Source organism: Dermacentor andersoni, chromosome 10, assembly GCF_023375885.2.
Source record: "Dermacentor andersoni chromosome 10, qqDerAnde1_hic_scaffold, whole genome shotgun sequence".
NCBI classification, from domain to species: Eukaryota; Metazoa; Arthropoda; class Arachnida; order Ixodida; family Ixodidae; genus Dermacentor; species Dermacentor andersoni.
This window is the reverse complement of record NC_092823.1, coordinates 99,633,289-99,647,263: the sequence shown is the minus strand read 5'-3', so window position 1 is coordinate 99,647,263 and position 13,975 is coordinate 99,633,289. Positions and strand designations below refer to the sequence as shown.

The following is a 13,975-nucleotide window of genomic DNA, read 5'->3' as shown; positions in this document are numbered from 1 at the left end:
GGAAGCGCGGAGACACAGAGGGCAGGCACTTTTGAAGGAGGAGTTTCTGCATTCCCGACCTACAAGAGACAGGAATTCACATCTCGAAATTTGACATACCTACACTTAGTTACAATGTTCCAAAAACGGGACTAGTACTTTGTCCCAGTGCAGTCGGGTTAGCTAGGTTCTGTGTTAACTGATCAAACACAGGTAACGAGTATGGGGCATTGGTAAGTGCCCTGTAAGCATCTCAAACATGCATAATACGCTCTTTAAAGGGCCCCTCACCAGGCCCCATAGCAAATTTTGGTTATACACTGAAAGTTGCTATGTGTCTTCTAGGGAGTGTTCTGCTGCAAAAATTTTTCAAATCAGCTCATTAATAGCCGAGATAAAAATATTTCGTTGCCACAAACCCATGATTTCAGGAGGTGAGCTCCACTGCATAACGAGACATTCTCTCCACTCGCCCCATCTAGCCTCCGCAAGCGAAATTCCTCCCCTGCGTTCTCCCATACCAGACGTAGAGGATCGAGTGATGAACACGTCACGGGCCCCTCCTTCATATTTTTTTTCTCCTTGCTATTTTTGTTTTTTCGGCGTTGCACACAAGCTGTTGTGATTGTCTGGTTTCGCGCAGTGCACGATTTTGCACGCTGTGCACAAGAACGCATGACTAGCGATATAATTCAGTGCTACACGAATACTGGGGCAGAACAAGCGGATTGCAGAGCGTGATCACGTGCTGGAACACGGTGGAAAATGGCATAGTTTCGGCACCTGTGCACGTGACTGCACGACCGTGTGAACAAGCAGATGAAGCGGAAGTACATCTCTCTTGCTTTGGTGTGAAGTAAAACAAAAAACACTCAGACATTCCATTTGTGTGTTTTATCATTTCTCTAAACTTCAATTCGTCAATTCAAGCAACAAATAACACATGGTGCCTTGAATAATTCTCGAAGTCGCGTGTCACCACGAGCAACATCACACTGCGGATCCGAGTACGTAGGCGCAGGGACGCGAGTACGTCACTGTCCAGCTTGGAGCGCAGCAGCCGCGAGGAGAAGGGAAAATGGCATTCGGATTTAAATTTCAGACCTTTACGCAGCGTCTAGCGATGTAATTCTTTGCAAACACGATCGTTAGCGTGCACTGTATCTCTGTGCTTGTCAGCTCAAAATTGCCACACCTGGTGAGGAGCCCTTTAAAGTACGCTCTCGGCGGTTGTGGTTCAACACACTGGTGTCAAGACGTCCATTCGTGTGACCCCCGTCACCGACTGCAGGCACAATAGATATAACAGCTGTGCCCACTGCAGTGAAAAGATGAATCATCCTCAAGCAGCAGCGCGGCATGTGGACAAGGCTGTCCGGCATCAGTAGACTGTGGTAGGTGGAGACCAGCGTACTTTCCAGACCAATGAGCAGACGACAGCACCAGTGTCTTCTGCTCATCGATTTGAAAGCATGCTGTGTTGGGTTTCTGATCTACTACCTAAAACATGTTGCAAACATCACAATAGATGAAGAACAAGTTGAGCTTCAAACACAGGTAGTGGGATGGTACGGAGATAATATGGAATGAGGGAATCCAGTCCATGAATTCCAGCGCAGCCAGTGTTGTGTACACAGTAATGGAGCTAAGAAACTGGGGGTCTTTTCTGCGTGCATGTGAAAAAAACAAAGAAACATGCACGCCTTAGTCGACAGCAGCCAGTACATTGGCGGTGCCTTTTATTTCAGCCTGTTCCAGCGAGGCAAATAGGTTGTTGCAACACTTCACACTGGCTACTTGGAAAATGTTTGCGCACTGCTTCACCTGCAGCTGTGCTGCAAACATCAATGACATTGTTCAGTGGAAGTCGGTGGCTCTCGTCATTTCCGTGGTGGAGGCCAGTCAAGGTGGACTTCCTGCATGGAAAGTAAAATTCGGAAAAAAAATTATTGAAGGGGGTTTCCATTTTAAAGCGACACAGGTTATGTGGGACAGTTAAAGAACTCCAGATAAACCCTCTGGGTGCCAGGTGCAATAAATTCAATTTATTTTAAAGTAACACATCAGCAGACTTCAAATTGAAATGATTTATGGGGATATGCTGCTGAACATTATACAAAATTTTAAATCTGAAAATTCAAGACAAGCTCATCAATAATACAAATTCGAATACATACTCAGTGTTCATTAGGTGGCATGTCCTCTTCGTCCCTTTCATTGTCCTTTAAAGATTCCTCACAATAAACATCAAAGCTTCCTCTAATGGAGTTTATAAGTTTCCGAATTTCTGCACTGTTCAAACAATGCAGAGTCTTTCTGTGCTGGTCCGCCATGTCGCAAAAGGAGAGGCGTAAGCAACACTTGCGGTCAATAAGCTTTGTCGAGGCACCTGTAGTCTAAAAACAAAACTTACCGTAAAATGTTAGTTTACCAAATTCGGAGTGGAGGGAGTGACCATTCTACAGATGTTTCACGTTCACAAATTACTATCTTGGGCCAAATGAGTACTCAAGCATGGCACTTAAAGGGTTAATTCCGACTTCCTCAGATCTCCTATCGTCCATGTTGTTGCACGAGTTCTTGCATCCCGGCCCTGTAATATGCACTAGCCACGGCCGAAAATTGAATTTGCAGCCTCGTGCCTAGCATTGGAATACCTTATAAGCAACTAAGCCACCACAACTGGCAGGCAAGAAAAAAAAAAAAAGGTGAGAAGGAGAGGATTTGTGCAATGCACACAAACTGCAGCACAATAACTGATTTTGTGCTTCTCGTGAACTGCTTTTATGCACACGTCGGTATGTATGTACCATTGTCACACACTGTGTCCTGTGGCCAGCACGAGCACTTTTGCACATTCCTCTGGGAGCGAAACTGTTGATGGTTATTTACGTTGTACGGTGTGTATGAGCAATCGAAGAAACAGAGGAACACTATGCTTTGCCACTTGTTTGCACATGCTGTATAATAAACGTAGTCGCATCGAACCAACCAGCCTATTATCACATCTATTAATGATTGCAGCATTAAGGCCCATACCAACATGTTAACGCTTAGAGAAGACTTTTCTAATCCAGCCAGGAATATAGCTATACGCAACAGGATGAAGGCTTAAGGGCATGATGGACAAATCTAGGATGCTGATCCAGCACAGTGTGAGCATATCCTACCTCAACGTCCAGCTCCAGTATGTCCACACCTGCTTTGAGGTAGCTTCCCAGCGAGGGCACTGTCCTGCCGAAGTCGCTGTGCACGAACTCCTTGATGTATCTGGCCAGTCATAAGTTAAGAGGTCCGGGATGCAACATTGCTCTGACACACACAAACAGCACATTTTTTATTCCGCTTGTACGTCCATGGTACTGAACCTGAATAACTCGACTTTTAAAGCAAATTGCAGTGTCACTAAATAAGGGCACGGCAAATAGAGTGGCATCTTTTTATTTAGCGTGGCTGCTTTTAACTTTTTCGTTTGCCTTCAAAGTGTAGCACAGCCTTGGAGTCAAGCATATCGGAACAGCTCATCTCCTTGGGAAGAATCTTAGTCCTAGGCATGAAAATGGATGCCAACCACAAACAATAAAAACATAAGTCAGAAACCATCAGAGGTTAATTGTCGAAGTCGAGCGACAGTTTTATTATTGACCTACTGGGATAATGCTTCCACAGGGACATCTATTGTTCAGCTCTACTGGTTACTGCTACGAGGCGCGTGGTCGCTGTGACTCCCTGCTTCTAGGATCAGTTGCTTAGTTGATTGATTCGTGGGGCTTAACGTCGCAAAGTAACTCTGGTGCTAGGAGAGACGCTGTAGTGAAGGGCTCCGAATTAATTTTGGCCACTTGGGGTTCTTTAATGTGTACTCTACGCACGGTACGCAAGCATTTTTTACATTTCGTCCCCCATCGAAATGCGGATGTGGCTGCCAGAAATAGGACCCTTGACCTCTTTCTCGACAGCACAAAGCCACAGGGCTACCACTGTGGGTGCCTCCAGGGTTGGCATGCATTACAATGTACATTAAAACCCTATGCAGGGACACGCACATCGTGCAGTGGTATGGTTTCGTTTAAGAGTACTGTTTCTTGGACAAGCTGGAATCGGTACTGTGGCGGGGTGTGCTTTTGATACAGGATCACTTTGAAGACCGTTTGGTTATCTGTGTGCCTTACTCTGTCCCTGTCAAAAGCGCGCCCTGCCACAGTACAGTATCAGCCCTACCAAGTCGCCATATCCCATTGACAGTATCCAGGATTGGCCCAGTTTATCTGGCCAGACAGCTGCTCACACAAAGTCGGGTGAAAAACCAAGGAAAGCTTGGCTTTGAGGCATGAAGAAAAGCCTCAGCTCTTATTAGGGGCCTTGTTTACAATGAAGGCTTCGTGCATCATTAGACAGTCTAACGCAGGCAGCAAGCAGCGTAAGCAGAGGGAAGATTGCCAATCACTGTGGTTCAGAGTGTGTTGATTGTCTGGATCAGTACATTTGTTAATTTGGCTTTCGTAACTGAGGCGAGCGATCCAGTTTCCCCACTTTCTCGTTTATAGTCGGCATCAATTAGGATGAAAGAGAAAATACATTTGAACTTGGAAACTCGAGGGTACAGTGGAATTGGTTTAAACCGTCAAATTCGCATAACATAGTGCAAAAATAAACAAAAGTCAAATGAAAACACAACGGGACATAACTTTGCTGTCCTAACACCATGACTCCTTGCGCATTTCTGTGATGTATCTGCTGTCCAAAAAAAAGGGGGGGGGGGGGGCGGAATGCATTTTTAAAAATATAAAGCCATTGAGGGTTGACTCAGACGCATGACGTTTCTAATTTGAATGGCATTCCTACACTGACAAACATGCCACCTTTCTGCCAGCTTTGACACAGAATTGAAGGAATTGAAGGCATTGACACAGAATGACTTGGAAGCAAGCATGAGGGATGATGCAGCACGACTCTTCCGTCTGCTATCAAGGTGAGCAGTACTCCGCAAGATTTTGACCACGAGTGCGCTTGTCCTCCAGGTAAAATTCAAGCATAATGTTGGAAGTGTAATCCAAGTACGTTTGCTGATTTTGCACTATTTGACAGCAAGAGCAACGGCCCCTGCGTTATGCGACGCACAGACGACTGGGCAAAGGATACGTGCCGGCCTGAGTGGTGATGTGGAGATAGAACCTGTGTCCCCCATCTTCAGCATCTTCTCGTGGCTCCAATGACATCTCGTAGACTGTGCGTTCGCGCTCCGCCAGGTTTCGCCTGCAGCCACGACACATGCTAAACGGCTCCGTCGATATATTGGTGGGGTTCCAAGCTCCAAGGTCACAGTTTAGTGATGAGGGACACCGTGGTGTAGTGATGGGGGAGAGGGAGGGGGGGGGGGGGCAGCCTCCTGGTTATTTCTGACGACTCGGCACTAACCAAAATCTTTGATCACAAGAATTTTTTACCTTTTACTCCCTGCCCCCCCTCCCCTCCTTCTTTGCTAAGCCCAAAATTATAGACTGCTGCTTCAAGGTGTCCAAGAGTGTCACTTTTACCAAAAACAACAGAGCTTTTCCTCCGAGTGAGGAAATGGTAATTACATGGGGGTGGGTGGCAAGAGTAGCACCACTATTGTAGAGATGCAGTACCGGCTTCCATGACATCACAGTTCCCACATATACCTGGCATATTGTAGTAAACATCTGACAATTAAAAGTTGCACTGCGGCATAAAAAGAAATGCAGTTTGCGAAGTTTTATTAGGATTTCGCTAGAATAACTGAAGCCTACACAAGTTACTATGTACGTTCATCTTTGGAATGAAACCTCAACAGACAAAAGACATAGAAAAGCAGACGACTGCACCAGTGCTTTTGTGTTTGCCCGACTTCCCACGTCCCTTGTCTATTGGCCATTTGTTTAGAAGATGAATTACTAGAGGATTTCACTGGTCCCATACTCCTTTGCACAGCAGGCAACACTACAAATATTAAAGTTAACAACAAGAAATACACAATGTCACCAACCAAGATCTCTAACGCCATATTTCGCAAAAACAGATGCTTATAAATTTTCCTTTTTCTCGCACACAGTATCTCAATGGAATTCTATGCCAGAGCGTGATCGTCTTGCCATCGTGCAGCATTGTGTACATTTACCCATTGTGTTCATTTTTGCTATTTATTTGTTGCTGGATGTAAAACACAATGTATGTCCACCGTTATACTCAGTGCGAGTTGTAAAAAAAAAAAAAAAAATATGCCCATCCAGCTTGGACCCCGTTATGTGGTCTGCAGTATGTATAAATAAATAAATAAATAAATAAATAAATAAATAAATAAATCGATTTCTCCCGCTGCTTGCATCTGTGATACAAAAATAGTGCAGCACATATGAAGGAAACACATAGGTACGCATCGTGTAATATGATGTAAAATTAAGTGCCATACCGCATATTGCAAATAATGGTGTAATTATTACGTGTACAGCGTCTCAAATCTGCAATTATTTACTACATGAAAGATGTGACACATTTTTGCGACCAGCAGCCAGACGGCGCACTGTCTGCACTCGCGATCAAAACATGGTACAAGGTGTGTCGCAAGCGCAAAGGTGCACAAATAATACACGGTTTGACATAACCTTGTGTCCACAAGTTGTAGTGGTAATACACGAAGTAGTTATTCTGTAGAAAGCATCACACATCAAGAACAGCTGCGCTGCAAAATGCGTTGAGCAAGATTTCTATGGCCACGCAGCTAGTGCAGCTTCTGCAATGCTGCCTGCCAAGTACGAAATGGAGTATGTACAAGTCTTCTTGGCACCCTGTTGACGCTATCTGCAGGAATGTCTCTGTGCAGGCTGCCAACTCAAAGCAGTCAGTAGCAAACGATCAAATCACTGTCACAGCTCCATAGCATTTTTGTTCAACTGCGGACAACGTGAATCATACAGGCCCTTCAGTCATGACTTTCTCTGCCATTAGGTCATTCATTTCTTGGCATGAAACGAGCTCTGCAAACTTTCTAGAAGTGCACTCTACCTACCTAGATTGAGTCAGCGTTTGCCTTCAAACAGCCCTTGCTCATTTTCTGGGAGTGTCCCTTTGAAAGATAGCTTTAGCTCAATGTCAACTCACCTAATTGAGTACATGCGAAATGCAGAAGTGCTCGTTGAATCTATTTGTATGAAAGTTAATGCATTTAAGCCTTTCATTGTCATTTTTTTTTTTCGGCGGTGATGCACCTGCAGCGTCGAGAATTTTTTCTCGGATATTAAAGAAACGAATACATTGGTTTATTTTTGGTTATACAGACGGGAAGAAATGACACGGATAATGGCAAATGCTCTTTTGATTTGGCCCTCACATTCCTGTCTGAAATCAGTGATGTGGCAGGACAGAAACGCAAAAAATGTACTGCTATGTCAGTGAGTGACACTGAAAGTGTTAAGAGGCAAAGCTGAATTTCGTCAACTATAGCATGCAGAATTTCGATTTACAGCCTCAAACGTTTTTTACAAAGCTTGCAGAAAATTGCTAAGTTCAAACAAAATTGAAGCATGAAGTTTACAAATCCATAACTCTGGACCAAAGACGTATATCGCAGTTCTGTAAACTGTATCAGTTGGAGCATCTGAAGCAGACAGATTTCATATTACAAGGTTGCAGTTTACGCGAGATTATTACAATGGTTACAAAGGTTTCTTAGAAGTCCCACTTGCAAATTAGTGGTACATACACTATATTAGAGACGCGTATAATAGATCAATTTAACCCACTTTAGATTTCTCAAAAGGTGTAGTTTACAGTATTGTTATCTATCATCTTTATTTCTGGTTTACAGAGTTGCAAACATACTTCATTTCTTTCTAAATTTTGTGATGAAAAAAATTTGTGCTAAAATTGATCACCTAAATAAATATTCTGCTCCCTACAGTCGGTAAATTTTCAAAATTTTCTTTTAAATGCAACAAACAACATCAAATTTGATGTAACGGACGCCGAGCAAAACATTTCTTTTTCCGTTCTTATGTATTTGGACAGGAGCTCTTAAAGTAAAGCTGCCTCCTTATGAGCTCTTACTATCTACCTGTGGGTGAAAAGAAAAGGCATAACACGGACTGGAGGCAGTGGACAATGTGATGCCCAACCGTACAAACCATGCAACAGGTGGGACATTTTCAATAGAGTTCTCACAAATGTAGGTCTCTTGCCAGTGTGTGAAATCATTAGCTTACAATCAGACTTGTACACATTACAGCAAAAAATAACCAGTTACAATTATTTAATTGATTACAGTTGCCAATTACTGCCCAAGGAAAGTAACTGAAGAATTACTAAGAAAGTAAACGGTTAATTTAACGTTCCTTTTAGCCTTACTTTATTAACATTGCACAAACACAAACTGTTACCGTTGAAAAAGACATAAATAGGATGAGCTGGCCTGGCTCTTTCAGTGTATCATCTACAGCCCTTCGCATGTTGTTCGTCTTCACTAAGAATTGCTTTTCAAAAGTTCCGTTCGTAATCTTCCCTCATTTTCTTATGAAGGTATCTGCAGCGATACTGAAACCATGCTCAATGTGTGCGCTGGATGGAAGGGCTGTGTTGTAACATACGAACACCTTGCTCACAAGACTGTGTTTACTTAAAATGCCTCAATGCTCGTGTCTAGGCCCTCTATAAAGTGTAGCGCTTCATTATTGCTGGGGTTAGGGAAAAACTGAGAAGTCATCCATAGCTAATTTCTTGGCATCAATGTTCAAAGTGGCTATTGTTATCAAGCCATAGAAGTGCTGTTTCAATTTATTGGCCAACATATGGTGGACCTCCAGCCGGCGCCCTTCACTGGTTAGCCATTCAGACATGACTAATTGTAACGTATAACAGCAAACGTTTCCATAACTTGAAAAGGTAGGCTAATCTGTTTGTGTGTTACAATAACAAAAATAGGTGTCTATGATCAGGTATTTGTCATACAGATAGGAATAAACATACTTGACAACCAACGAATTAGGGCTATATCAGAGAAATCGTACATTACACTAAGCAAACAGTTGAGCAGCAACTTCTGCACCCTATGAAGGGTGCCTGAAAGCACTTCTAAGAGAGAGAGAGAGATTACTATAAGAAAAGAAAGCTCAGAGGTCAGACTCCCAAGCAAAGTGAAACACTGCAAGCCTGCCATGCTCAGCAGAATGAGGCGTAGCTGCAGGACGCTGAGTGTGGGGAGGAGTTAACCCACGTACATGTGTTTGTCCCGTTAGACACTGTAGTTTCCGAAATATTTAAGTGTTCAAAGCTGTGTTACCTGTTATGGTTTGTTTCATCAAAAATGTCACTATTTACATGTAATTGCTTACTGAAAAATAGTAATTACAGTGGGCATTACCGAGCCAGCAAAGTAATTGCTAAATTACACTCGATGTCCATTAATTCGACTCCGGTTAATTAGGTCTTGATAGAAGGTACCAGCCAGCGCCCATGCATTTCTATGGGCCCAGGCCTCCGTTATTTCAATCTCAAATTTGGCCTTCGCCGAAAAATTCGAAGTTGACTAATCGGCTTCGCCCCAATGCAGCTCTGTTGTGCTGAGAAGCATACACAATTAATTCCGGCGAAGCATATTAAGAATGGAAAGGGACTACTTTCACGGGACATAGTACGCGTTTCTTAACTTATACAGGCGCGAACCCCGCGAAGTCTTCGGTCAAAGTAAAAATACCTTAGACGCCTAATAAGCATAGTGGCAGCCATTTAGAGCTGTTTCTGACATTGCCGTGGCGATTTGGGCCCTCATTTTGAGATGAACAAAACTCCCGACTGTCGAGCGGGCGCTTAAAGCCAACAAAAGAGTGGGGGTCCACTTAAACTCCGAAGGCCTGTCAGTAAACATATTAGGCGTTTCGGTGCTCGTGCTGTGAGCGGAGACGACGTATGTTCGTGCGTAAATTAAGGAACACATGCTATGCCCCGTAACAATAACTACTTTCAACGCTTAGTATGCTTCACCGCGTAACACGGCGCTATTGCGGCGAAGCTAACTTTAAAAACAGATACTGCCAAGTGAATTAACAGCGTTTTTTTTCCTACCATTTCTTTATTTCATCCCGCCCGACAATCCGACAAGTTTCGTCAGTCCCGTCAGGACCGAATTAACAGAAATCGACTATACAAAATTACAAAAGATGTAATTGATTACAAGTAAACAATTACATGTAATTCGTTGCTACAAGTCTGTTTACAATACACTACTCAAATTGAAGCTCTTGTAGGAACGTGCCACTTAAAATCCTAGCCAATCAAACCTCGTCAAAACTTTAGAAGCCATTAAACTCTGCTTATCACCATTTAAGCTGGCCCAACCATGCCAAAGTCATACATCCTCCCCAAACCAGCACCGCAGCTGAATTGTCTTTGGTTTCGGTATTAACTTATTCAAAGACTAGAACAGACTCTTTTCAAAATTATTGAAGATGGCTTTCCCTTGTAGCTGGATGCTCCAAATATGGTGGCTAAGTCACCACTAAAGACGACTGTCAATTGTCAAAGAGATGCCACCTACTGCATTCCAAGCAATTTTGAGTGTTGCGAGATCAGACTGAACATATAAAATGCATTCACGATTACTGTGATCCGTTGACAGTCATGTGCGGGGCTTGTGGTATCGCAAAAAGCTACCTTGTTTAATAAAAGGGGACTATCTTATGTCTACCGACACCATGCAACACTCTTACCCCACCCACTCCATAAAAATCATCTAGCTCATGATTTATTAGAAACGTTGCCACCTCACTTAGAACCCCACGATGGGGGGGACTTTTGAGGTCAACAGTGTGCTAATTTGGGCTGACTTACACATACTTGGGCAATGAAAGAGCACTTTTGAATGGGAGATGACAGACAAAAGCTCTCGCTAGCAACCCACTTGCACTTGGCGATTACTACACACATGGTGGTGGCCACATATATGTAGACAATATGAATAAACATTACGGGCACTATTCAGCTCTTGTGTCCATCATTTCCTATTGCGTTGTTCAAAAGTGTGGTTTCTTCGCCTCTGAGGTATAGGATATACAGTAAGCCCTCGTTAACTCTTGGTTTAACATTTTGAAATATCGGTTAAGACTAAATTCTTTTTCTGGCTGTGGTGTCAAGCCACGTGTTCTTCACTGCTTCTCTCGAAAAGTTGTGCCAGACTCTGGATAACTCGAAGTCTCGACTTGGAAAATATACCATGGAAAAGGCAACGGGCAGTGTCGGCAGTGTCGTTTACACTCGCTTTTCACTTATCAGCAGCTCACTAGCCAAGCCAGACACCAGGTGTTGCTTCCTGCTTTTTTTCCCCCTTCTTTCTGTCTATCAACGGCACTTGCTCGGCTGCTCACTACCACTTCGTTGTGGCCTCATGCAACAGTGGTGAGCTGAGAGTCTAATTCTTTTTTTCCCCTCTTCTTTAGGACGCTCTCAGTGACAAATCATGTGGTCACAGCATATTAATCGTGACCTTGTGAATAATTATCGCCACTTTTGAGCGGGCAGGGTCAGCCCACGGTGTGCGCACAAGAAGTCAGCAGGTGAGCCCAGAGAGTTTCACCGAGATCCCGGCTTCAAAAGGATGTTTGCTGCATGGTCGCGTTACGCGTAAATGACACGTCATCATGGGCATCTGCTAAAGGTGTGACAACCGTGCTTTCGCAGTTAAGTTTTGGTTTCTAAAGTGAAATCGTCCAGAATTCATTACGATGCAGAAAAAGGCAGCATAAGTATTTTTGATGTCTAGAACAGATCATGTGCGGAGGATGACTGGTGTCAAATATTGCATTAGGATCAAGTGTCTTGACTCTATGCCAAGTATGCTGTCTTGGCAGAGTGCCAGTAAACACCATCGCCTATAGATGCCGACATGTCCCCGGTGCTGATGCATCTGTTTAACAATGTGCAGCCAGCGGGCTTCTGTGTTGGTGATTTCGCTTACCTTGAAACTCCGCTTATCTGAAAAACGGTTGCCAGTTTTTACAGCTTTGCGTTAATGGGGGTTTACTGCGACTGATTGCTTACCTGTGCAATACACGAATGGGCGTCTTCTGTTTGAGTGTCACATTCTTTAGCCCAGACACCAGGGCTGCATCTTCATTTGTGAGTCGCCTACTGGCACAACACAGCGCACCGTATGTTTTCTGTTTTGACTCCTCGCCATCCTTCAGCACCTGTGTCATGTCCCTGAAATGTGAAACACATTCCAAGCTGCACCTCCCGAGTTTGTCAAAGATTGCGATGTCCTAAATAATCCCTTAACAAAATTTTCAGGACCTTAAACAGGTTCAGGTATGAAGGTTTCAAGTGAACAAGTCTGGTGCAAAACGCACTTAGCAAAGATCATCTTGCATTGAAAAGCTTTACATTTACAGAGCAGCGCTGAGGCTACGAGAAGTGCCATAATGTGGGGCTCTGAATTACTAATTTCAACCATCTAGGGGTTCTTGGATGTGCACCTACATATGAATTGTTGTCGTTAGCGAAATTTGAGTCATGTTAAGACTCATGGTGGCACCATGGATCCAGTGCTCACCACTCCAGTGGGACCCATCAGCTCTCCTTATCAGCTTTATAATCTATAAAGGCTTATAATAACGCATATCAGCTTTATCATTATAGAGCTTTGTCAGCTCTAGTTGGACCAAACAGTTTCAGCAAGACTGAGCTTCATTTAGGCACTGGTGAATATGAATTTCATTCTGGTGAATCTACACATGCATAAAAGCAGTTTTGAATCTGCGATCATTGTCTTCAGCCTATATTTTTTTTAAAAGTTCACTGCAGGGCAAAGACCTCTCCCAGAGACCTCCATTAGCCGTTTCCACATTAAACCTGCACATTTCCCTATCTCACCGCTTACACCTAATTCTCTGTTGTCCTCAGTTGCCCTTCCCTTCTCAGCCGCCAGTTCTATGCATCACATGGCCTACACATTACACATCCACACACATCAGCTGTAGCATTACACAATTTGCCGAAATCCACTTCTCCCTCTTTATCTAAACTACATCATCAGTTACACGTACCTCTTCACACTAAGCAGCTGAAAGTAACTACAGGCAAAAACTATAAGGATGCAAAAGCCTAATGCAAGGCAAAGAGCTCTGGTATATGAGATAAGTCTGCAGCACTGACATAAATCATCACTGAAATGATTAAGGGCATGATTACAATGATTTCACGTGCCACTCTCTGTGTACATGTGCCAAAGACAGCTTTTCCAGTAATCATGATTGAAACGACACAATCTCCAGCCCAATTCTTTGGCTAGGCAGGTTCCAACACGTCTTCTATATTTCTTCCTGTTTGAAAGGTCAGTTGCAACTAGATTTCGAGATGGCAACACTGGCATCCATCACGTGATGGATCGTAGAGGCATTGAGTTTCCAACTTGATTCACCACAGAGAAATCTGGTGCGACCACTATTCAACCACCGCTGAAAAGATGGGTACTTTTACATAAATTTTTTAAAAGTTTTGCATGGCTTCACTAATAGAGTTGGTCACACGTTTCTTTAGAAGTTTAGAGCAATGGAATGCTTTAACGTGACAACCACTTCATCCCGTTATGCAATTTCGATTACATAAATAAGTCTCAACTCTCTTGACTATGCTTGTTGCGAGGTCTTGACGGATATTAGGCAGTGACACTTGTGGTGGGCGACTATTTAAGATATTTTAAAGAGTTATTTATATTTGTAACATTCTGAAAATCATACGGTAGTACAGAGAGAGTAAATGATGCTGATCATTGCCATATAGCCAATTCGAGTGGCAGTATTGGGTTAGAACAAGAAAAGCCAGAGGGACAAAGTTTAGAGAAATCTACCCATTATTCTCAAGCCCGACGAAGTGCTGTACCGGCATTGTGCATACACACTAGAACTAAATTTTCCTCTAGTATTCTTGGTACGAAAATTGATGGGGTGGAGTAGTCACAACCATATGAAGCCGACAGGTAATGAAGCCGAGG

General features: G+C 43.4%; 1 protein-coding gene across 1 annotated transcript in view; it reads right to left on the bottom strand.

The window, feature by feature from the left end:
* Nucleotides 1-1,687: 1,687 nt before the first annotated feature.
* Nucleotides 1,688-13,975, bottom strand: part of Pus10 (Pseudouridine synthase 10) — a 35,422-nt gene continuing 23,134 nt past the window's right edge. Inside the window, exons 13-16 of the mRNA XM_050191822.2 lie at nt 12,025-12,186; nt 5,122-5,235; nt 3,150-3,249; nt 1,688-1,895 (exon numbers count right to left, since the gene is read on the bottom strand). Of these exons, the coding sequence (XP_050047779.1) occupies nt 1,860-1,895; nt 3,150-3,249; nt 5,122-5,235; nt 12,025-12,186 (412 nt within the window). The 3' untranslated portion in view covers nt 1,688-1,859. The remainder of the gene's footprint in view (nt 1,896-3,149; nt 3,250-5,121; nt 5,236-12,024; nt 12,187-13,975) is intronic.